The sequence below is a fragment of the Dipodomys spectabilis genome, unplaced genomic scaffold (genome assembly GCF_019054845.1).
Source record: "Dipodomys spectabilis isolate Male_0828 unplaced genomic scaffold, ASM1905484v1 ptg000034l, whole genome shotgun sequence".
NCBI classification, from domain to species: domain Eukaryota; kingdom Metazoa; phylum Chordata; class Mammalia; order Rodentia; family Heteromyidae; genus Dipodomys; species Dipodomys spectabilis.
The window spans coordinates 1,361,356-1,375,619 of record NW_024870711.1 but is presented as its reverse complement, the minus strand read 5'-3'; the positions used below and the strand labels follow the sequence as shown (position 1 = coordinate 1,375,619).

General features: G+C 49.0%; 1 protein-coding gene across 3 annotated transcripts in view; it reads left to right on the top strand.

The window, feature by feature from the left end:
* Nucleotides 1-14,264, top strand: part of Atp6v0a4 (ATPase H+ transporting V0 subunit a4) — a 59,597-nt gene that overhangs the window by 24,841 nt on the left and 20,492 nt on the right. For all 3 annotated transcript variants that reach the window (XM_042677122.1, XM_042677123.1, XM_042677124.1), the window contains 7 exons: nucleotides 232-357; nucleotides 1,073-1,167; nucleotides 3,191-3,317; nucleotides 5,257-5,339; nucleotides 6,662-6,755; nucleotides 9,906-10,118; nucleotides 12,824-12,974. In XM_042677122.1, coding sequence (XP_042533056.1) covers nucleotides 232-357; nucleotides 1,073-1,167; nucleotides 3,191-3,317; nucleotides 5,257-5,339; nucleotides 6,662-6,755; nucleotides 9,906-10,118; nucleotides 12,824-12,974 — 889 coding nt within the window. The remainder of the gene's footprint in view (nucleotides 1-231; nucleotides 358-1,072; nucleotides 1,168-3,190; nucleotides 3,318-5,256; nucleotides 5,340-6,661; nucleotides 6,756-9,905; nucleotides 10,119-12,823; nucleotides 12,975-14,264) is intronic.

The window sequence follows — 14,264 nt, the reverse complement described above, 5'->3', positions numbered from 1 at the left end:
AGCGCCACTTCCGGCTTTTTTCTTTTTGCTTATGTGGTGCTGAGGAATCGAACCCAGGGCCTCATGCATGCAAGGCAAGCGCTCTACCACTGAGCCACCTTCCCAGCCCAACCATCCAGCTACTTTCTATTCCGCCTGTTGAGGTTTGGTATCAGCCTGGTCTATACATAGCAAATAGGAATGTTATAACTCTTTCTGCCTGGCTTACCTTCTGTTTCCTTTCCCATATAGACTATTCTAGAAAAACTGGAAGGCGAGTTACAGGAAGCCAACCAGAACCAACAGGCATTGAAGAAGACCTTCCTAGAACTGACAGAACTGAAATACCTCCTGAAGAAAACCCAGGACTTCTTTGAGGTCTTTTGGTGGGGACTGGAGCCCAGGGTCTTTCCTGCTTGCTCACCTTTGAACACTGGCTGGTTTGGAATATGAGCAAAACACTGTCTCTGCACCCATAGTCAGGTTATGGGTGAGGGGCAAAGGATTCTGGGTGGTAAGGTGGTACTGGCTGATTTAGAGAAAAAACTATTACAGTGTTCATTAAAAAGTATGCATCCAAAATGTCTCTGACAGAAGGGAAGCTGGCACGTAGGGGCTGTTAGATTGGCCGGATTGAGGGTTGGGTAAGGAGACACTCTGGAAAGTTCTGATGTGGAAAGGAGTACTCTGCTTTTTCACTTCTGTTAATTATTTGTGTAAAATTAACCCTTTATTAAAAACAGACAAAACCAGCCAGGCACTGGTGGTTCATGCCTGTAATCCTAGCTACTCCAGAGGCTGAGATCCAAGGATTGAAGTTCAAAGCCAGCCCAGTCAGGAAAGTCTGTGAGACTCTTATCTCCAATGAACCACTAAAAAGCTAGGAATGGAACTGTGGCTCAATTGGTACAGCACCATCCTTGAGCAAAAAAGCCCAGGGTGAGCACAACTCAGGCCTTATGGCCCTGAGTTCAAGTCTCAGTACTACAACAAGAATGAAAAGAAAAAAAAAGAGAGAAAAAGGTGTAGGACTGGGGTACTTTTTTCAGTTACTTTTACATCTAAGTGATGGTATTGGTGTTTTGGCTTTCAGACAGAAACTAATTTAGCTGAAGATTTCTTTACTGAAGACACTTCGGGTCTCTTGGAGTTAAGAACTATACCCACGTTCATGACTGGAAAGTTGGGGTGAGTGGAATTCTGTTTCCTAAGAGTTATGGCTGGATGGGGTCCTCATTCTTAGCTAAATGTCTGGCAGGTGGAACTTTCCCCTATGTTGTTTTTAGAATACTATTTAATAAAATGCATTTAGAATTTGAGGCTTTTTTTTTTTTTTTTGCCAGTCTTGGGGCTTGAACTCAGGGCCTGGGCACTGTCCTTGAGCTTCTTTTGCTCAAGGCTAGCACTCTACCACTTGAGCTAAAGCACCACTTCTGGCTTTTTCTGTGTATATGGTATTGAGGAATTGAACCCAGAGCTTCATACATTTTAGGCAAGCACTCTACCCCTTGAGCCACAGCTCCACTTCTGGCTTTTTGGTGATTTATTGGAGATGATAGTCTTGCAGACTTTCCTGCCCAGCCGGCTTTGAATTGTGATCCTCACATTTCAGCCTCCTTAGTAGCTAGGATTACAGATGTGAGCCACCAGTGCCTAGCTAATGTTTTGAGTTTAAAAGCAATTAGAAATGGTATGGTTAGATAATCAAATTATACCCATGCAGCAGTAATGTAATGTGTGGCAATTCAAAAGAATATTTCATTCCGTGTTTAAATGAGATTGGATGGATTTTAAAAGCTTCTTCACAGGTGCGAACCACTGCATTTAGCTTTTTGAAAGTATTTCTGGTGCCTCACACCTGTAATCCTAGATACTCAGGAGGCTGAGATCTGAGGATGGCAGTTCAAAGCCAACCTACGCAGGAGAGTCCCTGGGACTCATCCCCAATAAACTACCAAAAAGCCAGAGGTGGAGCTTTGACTCAAGTGGTAGAGTGCTAGTCTTGAATAAAAGAAATGCAGTGCTCAGGCCCCAAGTTCAAGCCCTAGGACTAGCACAAAAAACCCACAAAAGTATTTCTAAACATTTCAGACATTGAGTTTGGAGTTGGTATTATTATTATATTATTTAAAAGGCATGCTTGCTAGGTAGGTACTCTAACCACTTGAGCCTTGGTGCAGCCAGAGTTTTTTTTAGTCAATAGCTCTTTTAGACCCTGCTCTTTGAGGTGCTAGACATTGAATGAAATGAAAAGAAAATACATTTATTTAAGTTATTTTTCCTAACTTATTTATTTAAAGCCTTTACATTATCTTAAAGGTAATACATTAAAAGTCATAAACTGCCCCACACTGGTGGCTCACGCCTGTAATCCTAACTACTCAGGAAGCTGAGATCTGAGGATTGTGGTTCAAAGCCAGCTGGGAAGAAAAGTTTGGGAGACTCTTATCTCTATTAACCAGAGAAAGACTGGGACTGGAGGTGCGGTTCGAGTGCTAGAGTGCGTGTCTTGAGCAGGAAAAAGCCAGGCAAGACCCTGTGTTCAAGTGTCAGTACCAGCATAGAAAAAACCAGTAATAAATGAATGAAAATGACTGTTTTCAGGGCATATGAGGAGTTCAGGTCAGCAAATACCTAAATACCTACATAAGGGGAAGAGTAGAAATGGATAGAAATCTTCTATCCATAGCACATTTCCTTCTTTTTTCTTTTCTTTGTCTTTTTTTTTTTTTTGTGCTGGGTTTGAACTCAGGGCCTGGGTGCTATCCCTGAGCTTTTTTGCTCAAGGTTAGTGCTCTACCACTTGAGCCACAGCTTTACTTCTTGGTGGTTAATTGGAGATGAGAATCGCCACATTTTCCTGACTAGACTGGCTTCAAACCACAATCCTCGATCTCAGCCTCCTGAGTAGCTAGGGTTACAGGCGTGAGCTACTGGCACCTGCTGTGTTTCTATACACACACACATATATGTATAAATGAAACAAGGCCATTGTTGAACATTGGCTTCCACCAGCTACAATGTTATCATGAGTAATCTTTCCTATCAGAGAAAACAGAAAGTCCAAAGAGATTTGGGGTGGGTTGGGGCTGGGGTACCAGGTGGCTTTGTGGCCACTGTCCCAGAACTGCTTGTGGAGGGGGACAGACGCCTCAGCGTCTCCGTGCCCCATGCCCCGTGCCTCAGTGGTGTCTTCTCTTCTCCCTGCCAGGTTCACAGCTGGTGTGATAAACAGGGAGAGGATGGCTTCCTTTGAGAGGCTGCTCTGGCGAGTTTGCCGGGGAAATGTCTACCTGAAGTTCAGTGAGATGGACACGCCACTGGAGGATCCCATCACGGTGCGGGGAGGGGAGGGGAGGGGAGGGCAGGGAGAGGAGGGGAAGGGAGGAGAGGGCAGGCCTGCAGGAAGCACTCCTAGATTCCCACGGCCTGCCCCAGGGGTGCCCACACACTCAGAGCATTGTGGCTTTACGCCAGGACATGAATACTTCCTCCCTCCTTCCCTCCCTCCCTCCCTCTCTCCCTCCCTCCCTCCCTCCCTCCCTCCCTCCTTCCCTCCCTCCCTCCCTTCCTTCCTCCCCCCTCCCTTTCTTCCTCCTTCCTTCCTTCCTTCCTTTTTTCTTTCTTTCTTTCTTGCTTTCTTGCTTTCTTTCGCTTTCTTTTTTGCTTGCTTGCTCTCTCTCTCTCTCTCTCTCCCTCTCTCTCTCTCCAGGTCCATCCATTTATTTGCATCATTTCAAGCTGTGCTGGTTAAGAAAAATCATAGTTACATGAAAACTTACAATAAAAAGACTGCACAATACACTCATACCCAACAGGTGTGGCTTGAACTCTTCAGCTCAAGGTGAGCACTCTACTGCTCAAGGTGAGCACTCTACTGCTTGAACCACAGCACCACTTCTGGTTTTCTGGTGGTTTATTGAAGAATCTCACGGTCTGGCTTTGAACTGCGATCCTCAGATCTCAGCCTCCTGAGTAGGATAGGATTACAAGCTTGAGTCACCGATGCCCAGCTTAGGGTGTTTATTTTTAATTCTTGCACTTTTTTTTCTCTTGCCTACAACCCTAGGTAGGAATAATATTATATGTTTTTCTATGGGTATAGATATTATTAGATACATGAAGTTTTCTCCCCTAGCACTATGTATTAGTTGGTTATTTATTTATATATCATGCTGGTGAGGATCAAACCCAAGACCTAGAGCATCCTAGGCAAGCACTTTACCCCTGAGCCAGATCTGTAGCTGTGTACCCTTTATGTAGATTATTTTACATTTGACAGTGGTTCATCACTTTTTGTAATCGTGGCTTGGTAGGTAATAGTCCTGGGGGTAGAGAGTATTTATGAAGTAAATGTCTAGAAAATGGTGACCAGGGACATTGGAGGTCAGAGTGGATCCCTGGTTCTAGTGGATCAGATGGCCTCAGTGATTCAGCAAAGGACCAGAGTAGCTTCTTCTATGGGTCGAGGAGACTTTTCAAATAAGGTAAAGCAGCTAGCTGTAGCAATCCCACAGCATCTTTATCCCCTTCCTGAGCCATGGCCGCAGAGATGGCTTATTCTGATATTATTTTCATGGATGCCTAATATTTGCTGAGTGGACCAAACATTCTTTATTTCTGGGCATTTCATTTGCATTTCCCTTCTGAATATAGATGCCATTAGGAGCATTTTAATGCATGTGGATTTTTCTTTATTTTTAAACTTTTTGAGGTACTAGAGTTCAAACTGAATTTCTCACATTTGCCAAGTGCTCTGTTGCTTGTCTGATGGACTTCCCTGCCTGGGCTGGCTTTGAATTGTGATCCTCAGCTCTCAGCCTCCTGAGTTGCTAGGCTTGACTCTTACCTCCAATTAACTACCAAAAAGCCAGAAATGGCGCTGTGGCTCAAGTGGTAGAGTGCTAACCTTGAGCAAAAAGTTCAATGATTGTGCCTTGAGTTTAAGCCCTAGGACTGGTGCGTGTGCACGCGCGCGCACACACACGTACACACACACACGCACACACACACACATTAGTTATTCCTTTATGTTGGTTAAATATCAGACACAAATTCATCCCTTCAATGCAGAGTATGTGGGTTAATTCTGGTGGGCCAGGCTAGCTCCTTTCATGTGCAATAGCTCTAGTAACCTAGTTCCTCTTCTGGCTGTTCTTGTTTTTTAATCACATTCTTAGAATGAATGCTGAATTTAAAGCCCACCTGGGTCTATAGTAGTGGAACAAGTAGTGAGCCTATTCCTTTGAAGCTTAAACAACTGTTCTGATTTCCCAGAAAGAAGAAATTAAGAAGAATATATTCATCATATTTTACCAAGGAGAGCAGCTCAGGCAGAAAATCAAGAAGATCTGTGATGGGTAAGAGGGACCATTCATGGCTTGTTACCGATGGTTGGGGTCGGCATTGGGGACAGAGGTGTACAGTGCAATACGCGACTGGGCTGCAGGCACGTTTGTTAGGATCTCACTTGATAAGATTATGACTAAAAAGTGCAATTGACATGTGTGGTGTGTGTGCGTGTGCGTGTGTGTGTGTGTGTGCGTGTGTGTCTGTGTGTGTGTCTGTGTCTGTATGCGTGTGTGCACGCGCGTGCGTGAGCACCATTACTTGGGCTTGAACTTAGAGTCTTTTGCTTAGTATTTCTGCTCAAAGCTGACACTCTACCACTTGAGCCACACCTCCACTTCTGGCATGTTGGTAGTTAATTGGAGAGAAGAGTTTTATAGATTTGTCTGCTTAATCTGGCTCTGTACCACAATCCTTAGATCTCAACCTGAGAAGCTAGGATTATAGGCATGAGCCACTGGCACCCTACTAAATGGTATTTCAATTTATTTCTTGGTATATACCCCTTATCTATTGCAGAAGAGTAGGCATGCTGAGTCGGTGTGGGGGTGCTGAGCTGGTGTGGAGGTGCAGCCCTGTAATCCCTGTGTCTGGAGGGTGAGGCAGGAGGATTATGAGTCTGAGGCTAGTCTTCAGTCTCCCCTCCCTCCCCCCCACCTCAAAGGCACAGTGCATAGCATGGCTATGCCACTTACAAGCAGAAATTGCTCAATTCAGAAGTGTACAGTGTACAGGAGTAGATCCTAGAGGGAGAGAGATGCCAGGCCTGCGGAATTTATTCCGGAACAGCTCTCAGGCTTTATGGTTTGCATGCAGCTCATTCACACAAGAGAACCATTGCTTCAGTGTCTTGAGTGAGGGGTGTGACAGGAATCCTTGAGCGTGGGATTTATTTCCTCTTTGTGTGTGTGTGTGTGTGTGTGTGTGTGTGTGTGTGTGTATGCGCGCGCGCTCGCCAGTACTGGGGCTTGATCTCGAGACCTGGGCGCTGTCCCTTAGCTTTTTCACTTAAGACTGGGGCTCTACCACTTAAACCATAGGTCTACTTCTGGCTTTTTGCTGCCTAGTTGGAGATAAAAGTCTCACAGCTAATCCTGTCCAGGCTGGCTTTGAACCGTGATCCTCAGATCTCAGCCTCCTGTGTAGCTAGGATTACAGGCGTGAACCACCTGCCCTTGCCTCGGGGACTCATTTTCTGACTGTCCACCAGGAGGGTGTCCTGGTGCGGGGCGGGGAGGAGGGCCAAGTCAGCAAACACTGGCCTTGAAGAAGAGTGACTGAGGCTGCCTTTCAGCAGTCAGTGTGGGTGTCCTTTGGATTGTGTTAAACACAGGTTTCGGGCCACCATCTACCCCTGTCCAGAGCCTGCAGCGGAGCGCAGGGAGATGCTGGCTGAAGTCAATGCGAGGCTGGAAGATTTAATCACCGTGAGTGAGGGGCTCAGGGGTCTGATGGGGTGCCTCTGCTTTTGCTGTCCTGTTTCCCGGGGTGCCGGCTGGAGGGTGTGCTGTGCTGATCTGGTTGCAGCTGCAGGAGATTGCACAATGAGAAAATAGTACTTAGTATGCTGAGGGTAAGTAATGCCTGCTCAGGATCTGACCACAGCCCCAATCAGCCTCAGGAGTCGGCCCTAATTGGATCAAAGGGGCCCTTGATTGCCAGCCTTTGCATCTACATCCAGCTAACCAGTCTGACCAGTGTTCAGTTGTTTAAGCTAATTAACTACTTCCATAAAAACAGTCAGTCAAGTTTCACCAGCCCAACTTCTTTTCCCTGGCGATGGATGATGTGTGTCACCAGCGAGGGTGACACTGAGCATGTCTGAGGTGAGAGCCTTCTCCAGTCAGAGTAGCTTTGCAAGTGGTCCCTGAAGCCAGCTGTTGGTATATTCTAGAACATTCTAGTCAACAGAACTTTCTGGTGCAGCCTACCAGTTCCGGTGTTGGAACTAGGAGCTCTGGGAACGTGGCTAGTGATGCAGAGGAACGGAACTTTGTTGTGTGATTTTAATTAAATGTGAATTTAAGTAGCTGCATGTGGCTTCTGAAAAAGCTGGCATAACTTTAGGTCCTAAAGGAGGGAGCTCAGAAAGCAGATGCATGTGTGTGTGCACGCGTGAGCGTGCATGTGTGTATGTATTAAAAGCCTTGCCTAAACAGACATGTATCTTCCCAGAAAAATCTGTTTTTTTTTTTTTTTTTTTGGGTCTGGTCGTGGGGCCTGAACTCTGGGCCTGGGCGCTGTCGCTCAGCTCTTCAGCTCAAGGCTAGCGCTCTACCACTTGAGCCACAGCGCCACTTCCGGCTTTTTTCTTTTTTCTTATGTGATGCTGAGGAATCGAACCCAGGGCCTCAGGCATGCAAGACAAGCGCTCTACCACTGAGCCACCTTCCCAGCCCCCAAAGTCTGTTTTTTTTTTGGCTAGTACTGGGACTTAAACTCAGGTCTTCATGCTTTCTTCTTGCCATTTTCACTCAAGACTTATGCTCTACCACTTGAGCCACAGCTCCACTATCAATTTTTTTTTTTTTTAATGGTCCTAGGGCTTGAATTTAGGGCCTGGGTGCTGTCCCTGAACTTTGTTTGCTCAAAGCTAGCACTCCACCACTGTGAGCCACAGCTCCACTTCCAGTTTTCTGGTGGTTCATTAGAGACAAGAGTCTCACAGGCTTTCCTGCCCAGGCTGGCTTCGAGCTGCGATCCTCAGATCTCAGCCTCCTGAGTAGCTAGGCTTACAGGTGTGAGCCATTGGTACCCAGCTCAGAAGATCTGTTTATTCCTTTCATCTTGTCCGTTCCTTTCTTCCCTGGGCAGTCGCTCTTGAGGTCCTCCCCCAATACTGCATGGTAGTGTTCAGGAAAACGTGCTGAAAGAGGAATCCTGCAAAGCCTGTTTATGTCTATGGTAAATAGAAACCCCTGTCCTGTTGTGAGATTTGGGGTGGTCTTAGTGAAGCCAGCACTAGCTTCTCTCCTGACCAGTCTGAGCCAAGGATGAGCACAAGGCCACCTGGGCTGGGCAGTCCTTTCCAGCACGGCTCTTACAGCTCAGATCGGGAGCAGGTGGTGGCACCGGGCAGGTGGCGTCCGGTGCCAGGGGACTAACTGACCGTGAGGGACCCGTTCTTAAAGTGTGGGGAATATTCCCCCTGCTTATTCCTGTTTGCAGAGAGAGCGGTTAGCGGGTGTTTCCTAATGAATATGAGCTGTTTTTGTAACGTGAGCTTTGTTCTAAGGAGTATGGCAGTGCCGCCAAGGTGAAGTGTCTCCTGGAAACCCTCAGGCCAGGTTGAACCATTTCTTTAGGGACCTTAAGAGACACACCAGTGATCCCCTGGCTGTCACGAATCTGACAGCTGCAGAGTATCTCTTGTGGTCTGTTATAATGGCCACATATATTTATTGGATCATTAAGCATAAAGACTAATTCCATTAAATAAACTTAACGAGGACCAAATCATCCATTCTTTCCTCCCTTCACTGACCCATTTGCCATTTATTGGCGAGGTTAAGTACGAAAAGCATTTTGATGGTTACACTGATGTATACTGTGAGGCAGCTGTAATAAATGACCACAAGCTGGATGTCTTTATTTCTTCTTCTCCTCCTCCTCTTCCTCTTCTTCCTCTTCCTCCTCTTCCTCCTCTCCTTCTCCTTCTCCCTCCTCTTCCTCTTCTTCCTCCTCTTCCTCCTCTTCTTCTTCCTCCTCCTCCCCCTTCCCTTCCTTCTTCCCTCTTCCCCCTTCTCCTCTCCTCCTCCTCCTTCTTCATTTTTATTTTTATTTGGTTGAACTCAGTGCTAGGGTGCTGTCCCTGAGTTCTTTTGCTCAAGGTGAGCGCTCTACCACTTGAGCCACAGCACCACTTCTGGTTTTCTGGTGGTTTATTGGAGATAAGAGTCTCACAGATTTTCCTGCCTGGGCTGGCTTTGAACCACGATCCTCAGATCTCAGCCTCCTGAGTAGCTAGGATTACAGGCGTGAGCCACTGGTGCCTGGCTTTGGATGTCTTAACACAGCCAACAAAAATGGATCCTCTCACAATTCTGGGGTCATGTCCAAAGTCGGGGTGTCTTCTGGGCACGGTCCCTCCGTGAGTGTGCGGGAGGCTCCTCTTGCCCTCTTCCAGCCTGTGGGGTGCTGTGGCCCCGCTGTGTGTGTTCCTCTCCTCTCCGTTGTGGTGGCATACTGTTCTTCCTGAGAGCCTCCTCTCTCAATTTCTTTGAAAGACAGCGGCCCTGTTGGACCAGAATCCACTGTAATCCAGTACAATCTCATCTTAACTTGATTACATCTGCAGAGACCCAAATAAGTTCCGAGTCACACGCACCAGAGTTCAGACTGTAACCCAAATCTTTTGTGTGTGTGGTGGTGGTGTGGGGGCATGATTCAATGTGTCACCACAGAACCATGAGGAATGGTGTCTGCTAGGGCTCTACGCTCCGCTAGGGAGGGCAGCCAGTGAGGAGGGGTGAGGTCTGGGTGGGCAGGAGAAGCCCCATGCCGGATGGGCCTCCATGTCTGTCTAATCCCGCGTGTGTCCTCGGGTTTCTGTGCCTTGTCTTTCTTGTTTGGCTCAGGTCATCACGCAAACGGAATCTCACCGCCAGCGGCTGCTGCAGGAAGCAGCTGCCAGCTGGCACGCCTGGCTCACCAAGGTGCAGAAGATGAAGGCCATTTACCACATTCTCAACATGTGCAACATTGACGTCACCCAGCAGTGCGTCATCGCCGAGATCTGGTTCCCAGTGGCCGACACAGGGCGTATCAAGAGGGCCTTGGAGCAGGGCATGGTGAGTGTGTGTGTGCGTGTGCGCGTGTGCATGCGCGTGCTGTGTGTGCTTGTCTGTGTGTATGTGTGCATGCATGTGTGTGCTGTGTGTATGTGTGCATGCATGTGTGTGCGCATGTGTGTGCTATGTGTGCATGTGTGTGCTGTGTGTGCTTCTCTGTGTGTGTGCATGCATGTGTGTGCTGTGTGCATGTGTGTGTGTGCATGTGTGTGCTATGTGTGAATGCGTGTGCTGTGTGTGCTTGTCTGTGTGTGCATGCATGTGTGTGGTGTGTATGTGTGCATGCGTGTGCTATGTGTGCATGTGTGTGTGCACGTGCGTGTGCGTGTACATCTCTATGGGGCTCCCCATGGTGGCTGGCCTTGTAAACTTCTCAAGGACTTGGGTCACATTTTTCTCCGTCCTTGTACCTTTGTTATCACTGCTAAGCACTAACTATGTTCAGTATTTATTATTTTGTGTGTGTGTGCGTGCATGTGCGTGCACACACACACACACCCGCACACCCATACCGGGGCTTGAACTCAGGGCCTGAACACTGCCTCTTAGCTTTTTCACTCAAGGCTGGCACTCTGCACTTGAGCCACAGCTCCACTTCTGTTTTTATTTTATTTTATTTTTTGCTGGTTAACTGTCTCAAGGATGCTGGGCGCCAGTGGCTCACGCCTGTAATCCTAGCTACTCAGGAGGCTGAGATCTGAGGATCATGGTTCAAAGCCAACCTTGGGCAGGAAAGTCCATGAGACTCTTACCTCTAAGTAACCACCAGAAAACTGGAAGTGGTGCTGTGGTTCAAGTGGTAGAGTGCTTGCCCTAAGCTGAAGAGCTCAGGGATAACACCCAGGCCCAGAGTTCAAGCCCCACTACCAACAACAACAACAAAAGAATCCCAAGGACTTTCCTACCCAGGCTGGCTTCAAACTATTATCCTCAGATCACAGCTTCCTGAGTAGCGAGGATGACAAACATGAGCTGCTGGTGCCTGACCAGTGTTTGGACCTTACAGCTCTCTGTGTTTGTCTCCCGGATATTCACTGGGCATCAGGAACAGGTGTAGGCTGTAGAAGGGGGTGGACAGCGCACGTGTTTGGAGGCTGTGATTTCAGGTCAAGCGAGGGTGGAGGGAAATCGGACAGGAAAGTGATGATAGATGGCGTAGGGAGTGGGCTTGTTCTAATCACCTGTGCACCCCGTGGATCGCACCCCGTGGATCGCACCCCGTGGGTGTCATGCACATAGGACAGGGACAGATGGGACCGGCAGTGTGAGGGTCACAGACACTCAGGGCCCAGGTAGGAGGCAGCGCAAGCCTCGCAGGGCCGCGTGGCAGGGGCGCTTGTGGGCAGAGGGAGCCCAGGGGCCTTGGGGGGGTGGGTGTGAGAATAAGAGCGTGGGCGATCTTTGCCTCCTGCTGAAGGATGTGGGGAGTGTGTTTGAATCATCTGTGGGGCGTTGAGGAGGGGGAGCCTGCTGGGTTGAGGATCAGGGCGGCGCCTGTAGCGGGTGGGTGCCATGCTTAGTCCTTTTGGTACAGAAGAGGAACAGGGAGTTCACCTGCTACCTGGCTCCAGGTACAATGCTGAAGGCAGGATTTGAATACAGGACATGTTCCTCCTAACCCCTGGTACACTCCTGGGTCCCCACCCACAGCCCCCACATTACCCAGATGGGATATTGGAAAGAGGCATGTCTGCTTGGACGGGGCAGGCAAGGGGGGCTTCCAGGAGGAGGCAGGGCATGAGCGGGACCATGTGAAGCTTGGGGGAGTGGGGGAGGGGAGGTGGTGCTTTACTGCTGGGGTTAGAGCGTGACCCCCTCCCACTCCCCATAATCATGGAGGGGTCAGACTTACTCCCAGGCTACTTAAGACAGTTTCTGCAGGGGTGGAAGGGAGTCGAAGGCCCCGGATGGGGGACCTGGAGGAAGGGTAAGCAGCAAAGGAGAGGGTGTGATGGCTTCTGCCAGGCACACGCCGCTTGCGGAGGAGGTGAGCAGGGCTTGCCGGTCAAGAGGTGATAATCACACGCCAGGCTGATCTCATAACAGGGCGAGAGACTCCTGACCTTGCGGTGTGACCTTGGGCGGGGAGCCATAGCCCACGTCAGGCTCTCTGCTGGTTAATTGGAGTGCAGAGTCTCAAGGTCTTTCCTGCCTAGGATGGCTTTGAACCTCAGTCCTCACATCTCAGCTTCCCGAGTACCTAGGGATTACAGGCGTGAGCCACCCAGTTCAAGATCTCTTTTACATCTCTAAGGTGTACTAGGAGGATGTGGAGCCAGAATCCTAGGTCTAGAAAAGTCTGAGACCAAATGGGGGGTGGGGAGAGGGAAAGAGAGATGGAGGGAAAGAGAGGGAGGGGGAGGGAGGGAAAAGAGGGGGGGAACTGCTCTCTATCAAGGTCAAGAGTGTCCCAAGCCTGGTGCCAGTGGCTTACCCCTGTAATTCTAGCTACTAAAGAGGCTGAGATCTGAGGATGCCAGCCTGGGCAGAAAAGTCCCTGTGACACTCTTATCTCCAATTAACCACTTAGAAACTGGAAGTGGAGATGTGGCTCAAGTGGCAGAGCACTAGCCTTGAGCAGAAAGAGCTGAGGGACAGCGCCCAGGCCCAGAGTTCAAGCCCCGTCACCACCACCACCACCACTACCAACAACGAAGGGATGTCCCCCGTTCATGTGACAGGTCTGCCACCTCTTCTTTCTGCAGGAACGTAGCGGCTCCTCCATGGTCCCCATCTTGACTGAAGTGGAATCTAAAACAGCTCCCCCCACCTTTAACAGGACCAATAAATTCACAGCCGGCTTCCAGAACATTGTGGATGCATATGGCGTGGGCAGCTACCGGGAGATCAATCCAGGTAAGATCGGATACATTGCATGGTGGGTGAATGGGAATATTCAGTATGGTGGCCCTCTTGGGGGCAGGGGAGGTGAAGTGGTTAAAAACGGACATTCTTGAAGTCGATGTTGGTTTTCTAATGTCCTGCCCTTCATACATTCCAGCTGCTAAAAGATGTGTTGCCTTCTGCCTTACCTTTGTTGTTGACGATGTAGCTCAGACTGGTCTCAGACTCACAATCCTTCTGCCTCTGCTGGAGGCTGACGTGCCTGTGAGTGACTGCTGGCAGTGTGTGGTGTGTGGTGTGTGGTGTGTGATGTGTGGTGTGTGGTGTGTGGTGTGTGATGTGTGGTACGTGGTGTGTGGTGTGTAGTGTGTGATGTGTGGTGTGTGATGTGTGCTCACGAGGGAGACACAGACAAATGGTGGTGGAGAGAATATAAAAGACAGCCATAGACACGTTTGGTGTGTGCTGGTACTTGGAATTGAACTCAGGGCCTTGCCATGCTGCTTCGCTTTTCAGCTCACGGGCTGGCGCTTCACCACTTAGGCCATACCTCCACTCCAAGCTTTTGCTTACTACTTGCTTATGACTTTGTCTGCCCAGGTTGGTTTCAAACTGGGATCCTCAGCTCTCAGCCTCCTGAGTAGCTAAGATTACAGATGTGAACCTGGCAGAACATTCTTTTTAAATCTCACCAAACCTTTTTTTTAGTGTGTGTGTGTCAGTCATGGGGCTTGAACTCTGGGCCTGGGCGCTGTCCCTGCGCTCTTCAGCTCAAGGCGAGCGCTCTACCGCTTGAGCCACAGCACCACTTCCGGTTTTCTAGTGGTTTATTGGAGATAAGAGTCTCACGGACTTTCCTGCCCCGGCTGGCTTTGAACCGCGATCCTCAGATCTCAGTCTCCTGAGTAGCTAGGATTACAGGCGTGAGCCACCGGTGCCTGGCTTTTACCAAACCTTTTGACAGTTGATGAAGTCTCTCCGAGACTGGAGTGTGTAAAGTGTGGAAGAATGTCCAGGTCGGGCACCAGTGGCTCACGCCTGTAATCCTAGCTAGTCAGGAGGCTGAAATCTGAGGATCATGGTTCAAAGCCAGCCTGGGCAAGGAACATCCGTGAGACTCTTATCTCCAATAAAGCACCAGAAAACTGGAAGTGGAGCTGTGGCTCAAGTGGTAGAGTGTTTGCCTTGAGCTGCAAGGCTCAGGGACAGCACCCAGGCCCAGAGTTCAAGCCCCATGACCAAAAAAAAAAACCCCACAAAAAAACAAAAAAAGAATGTCCACTCCTGGGCTGGTGGGTGTGG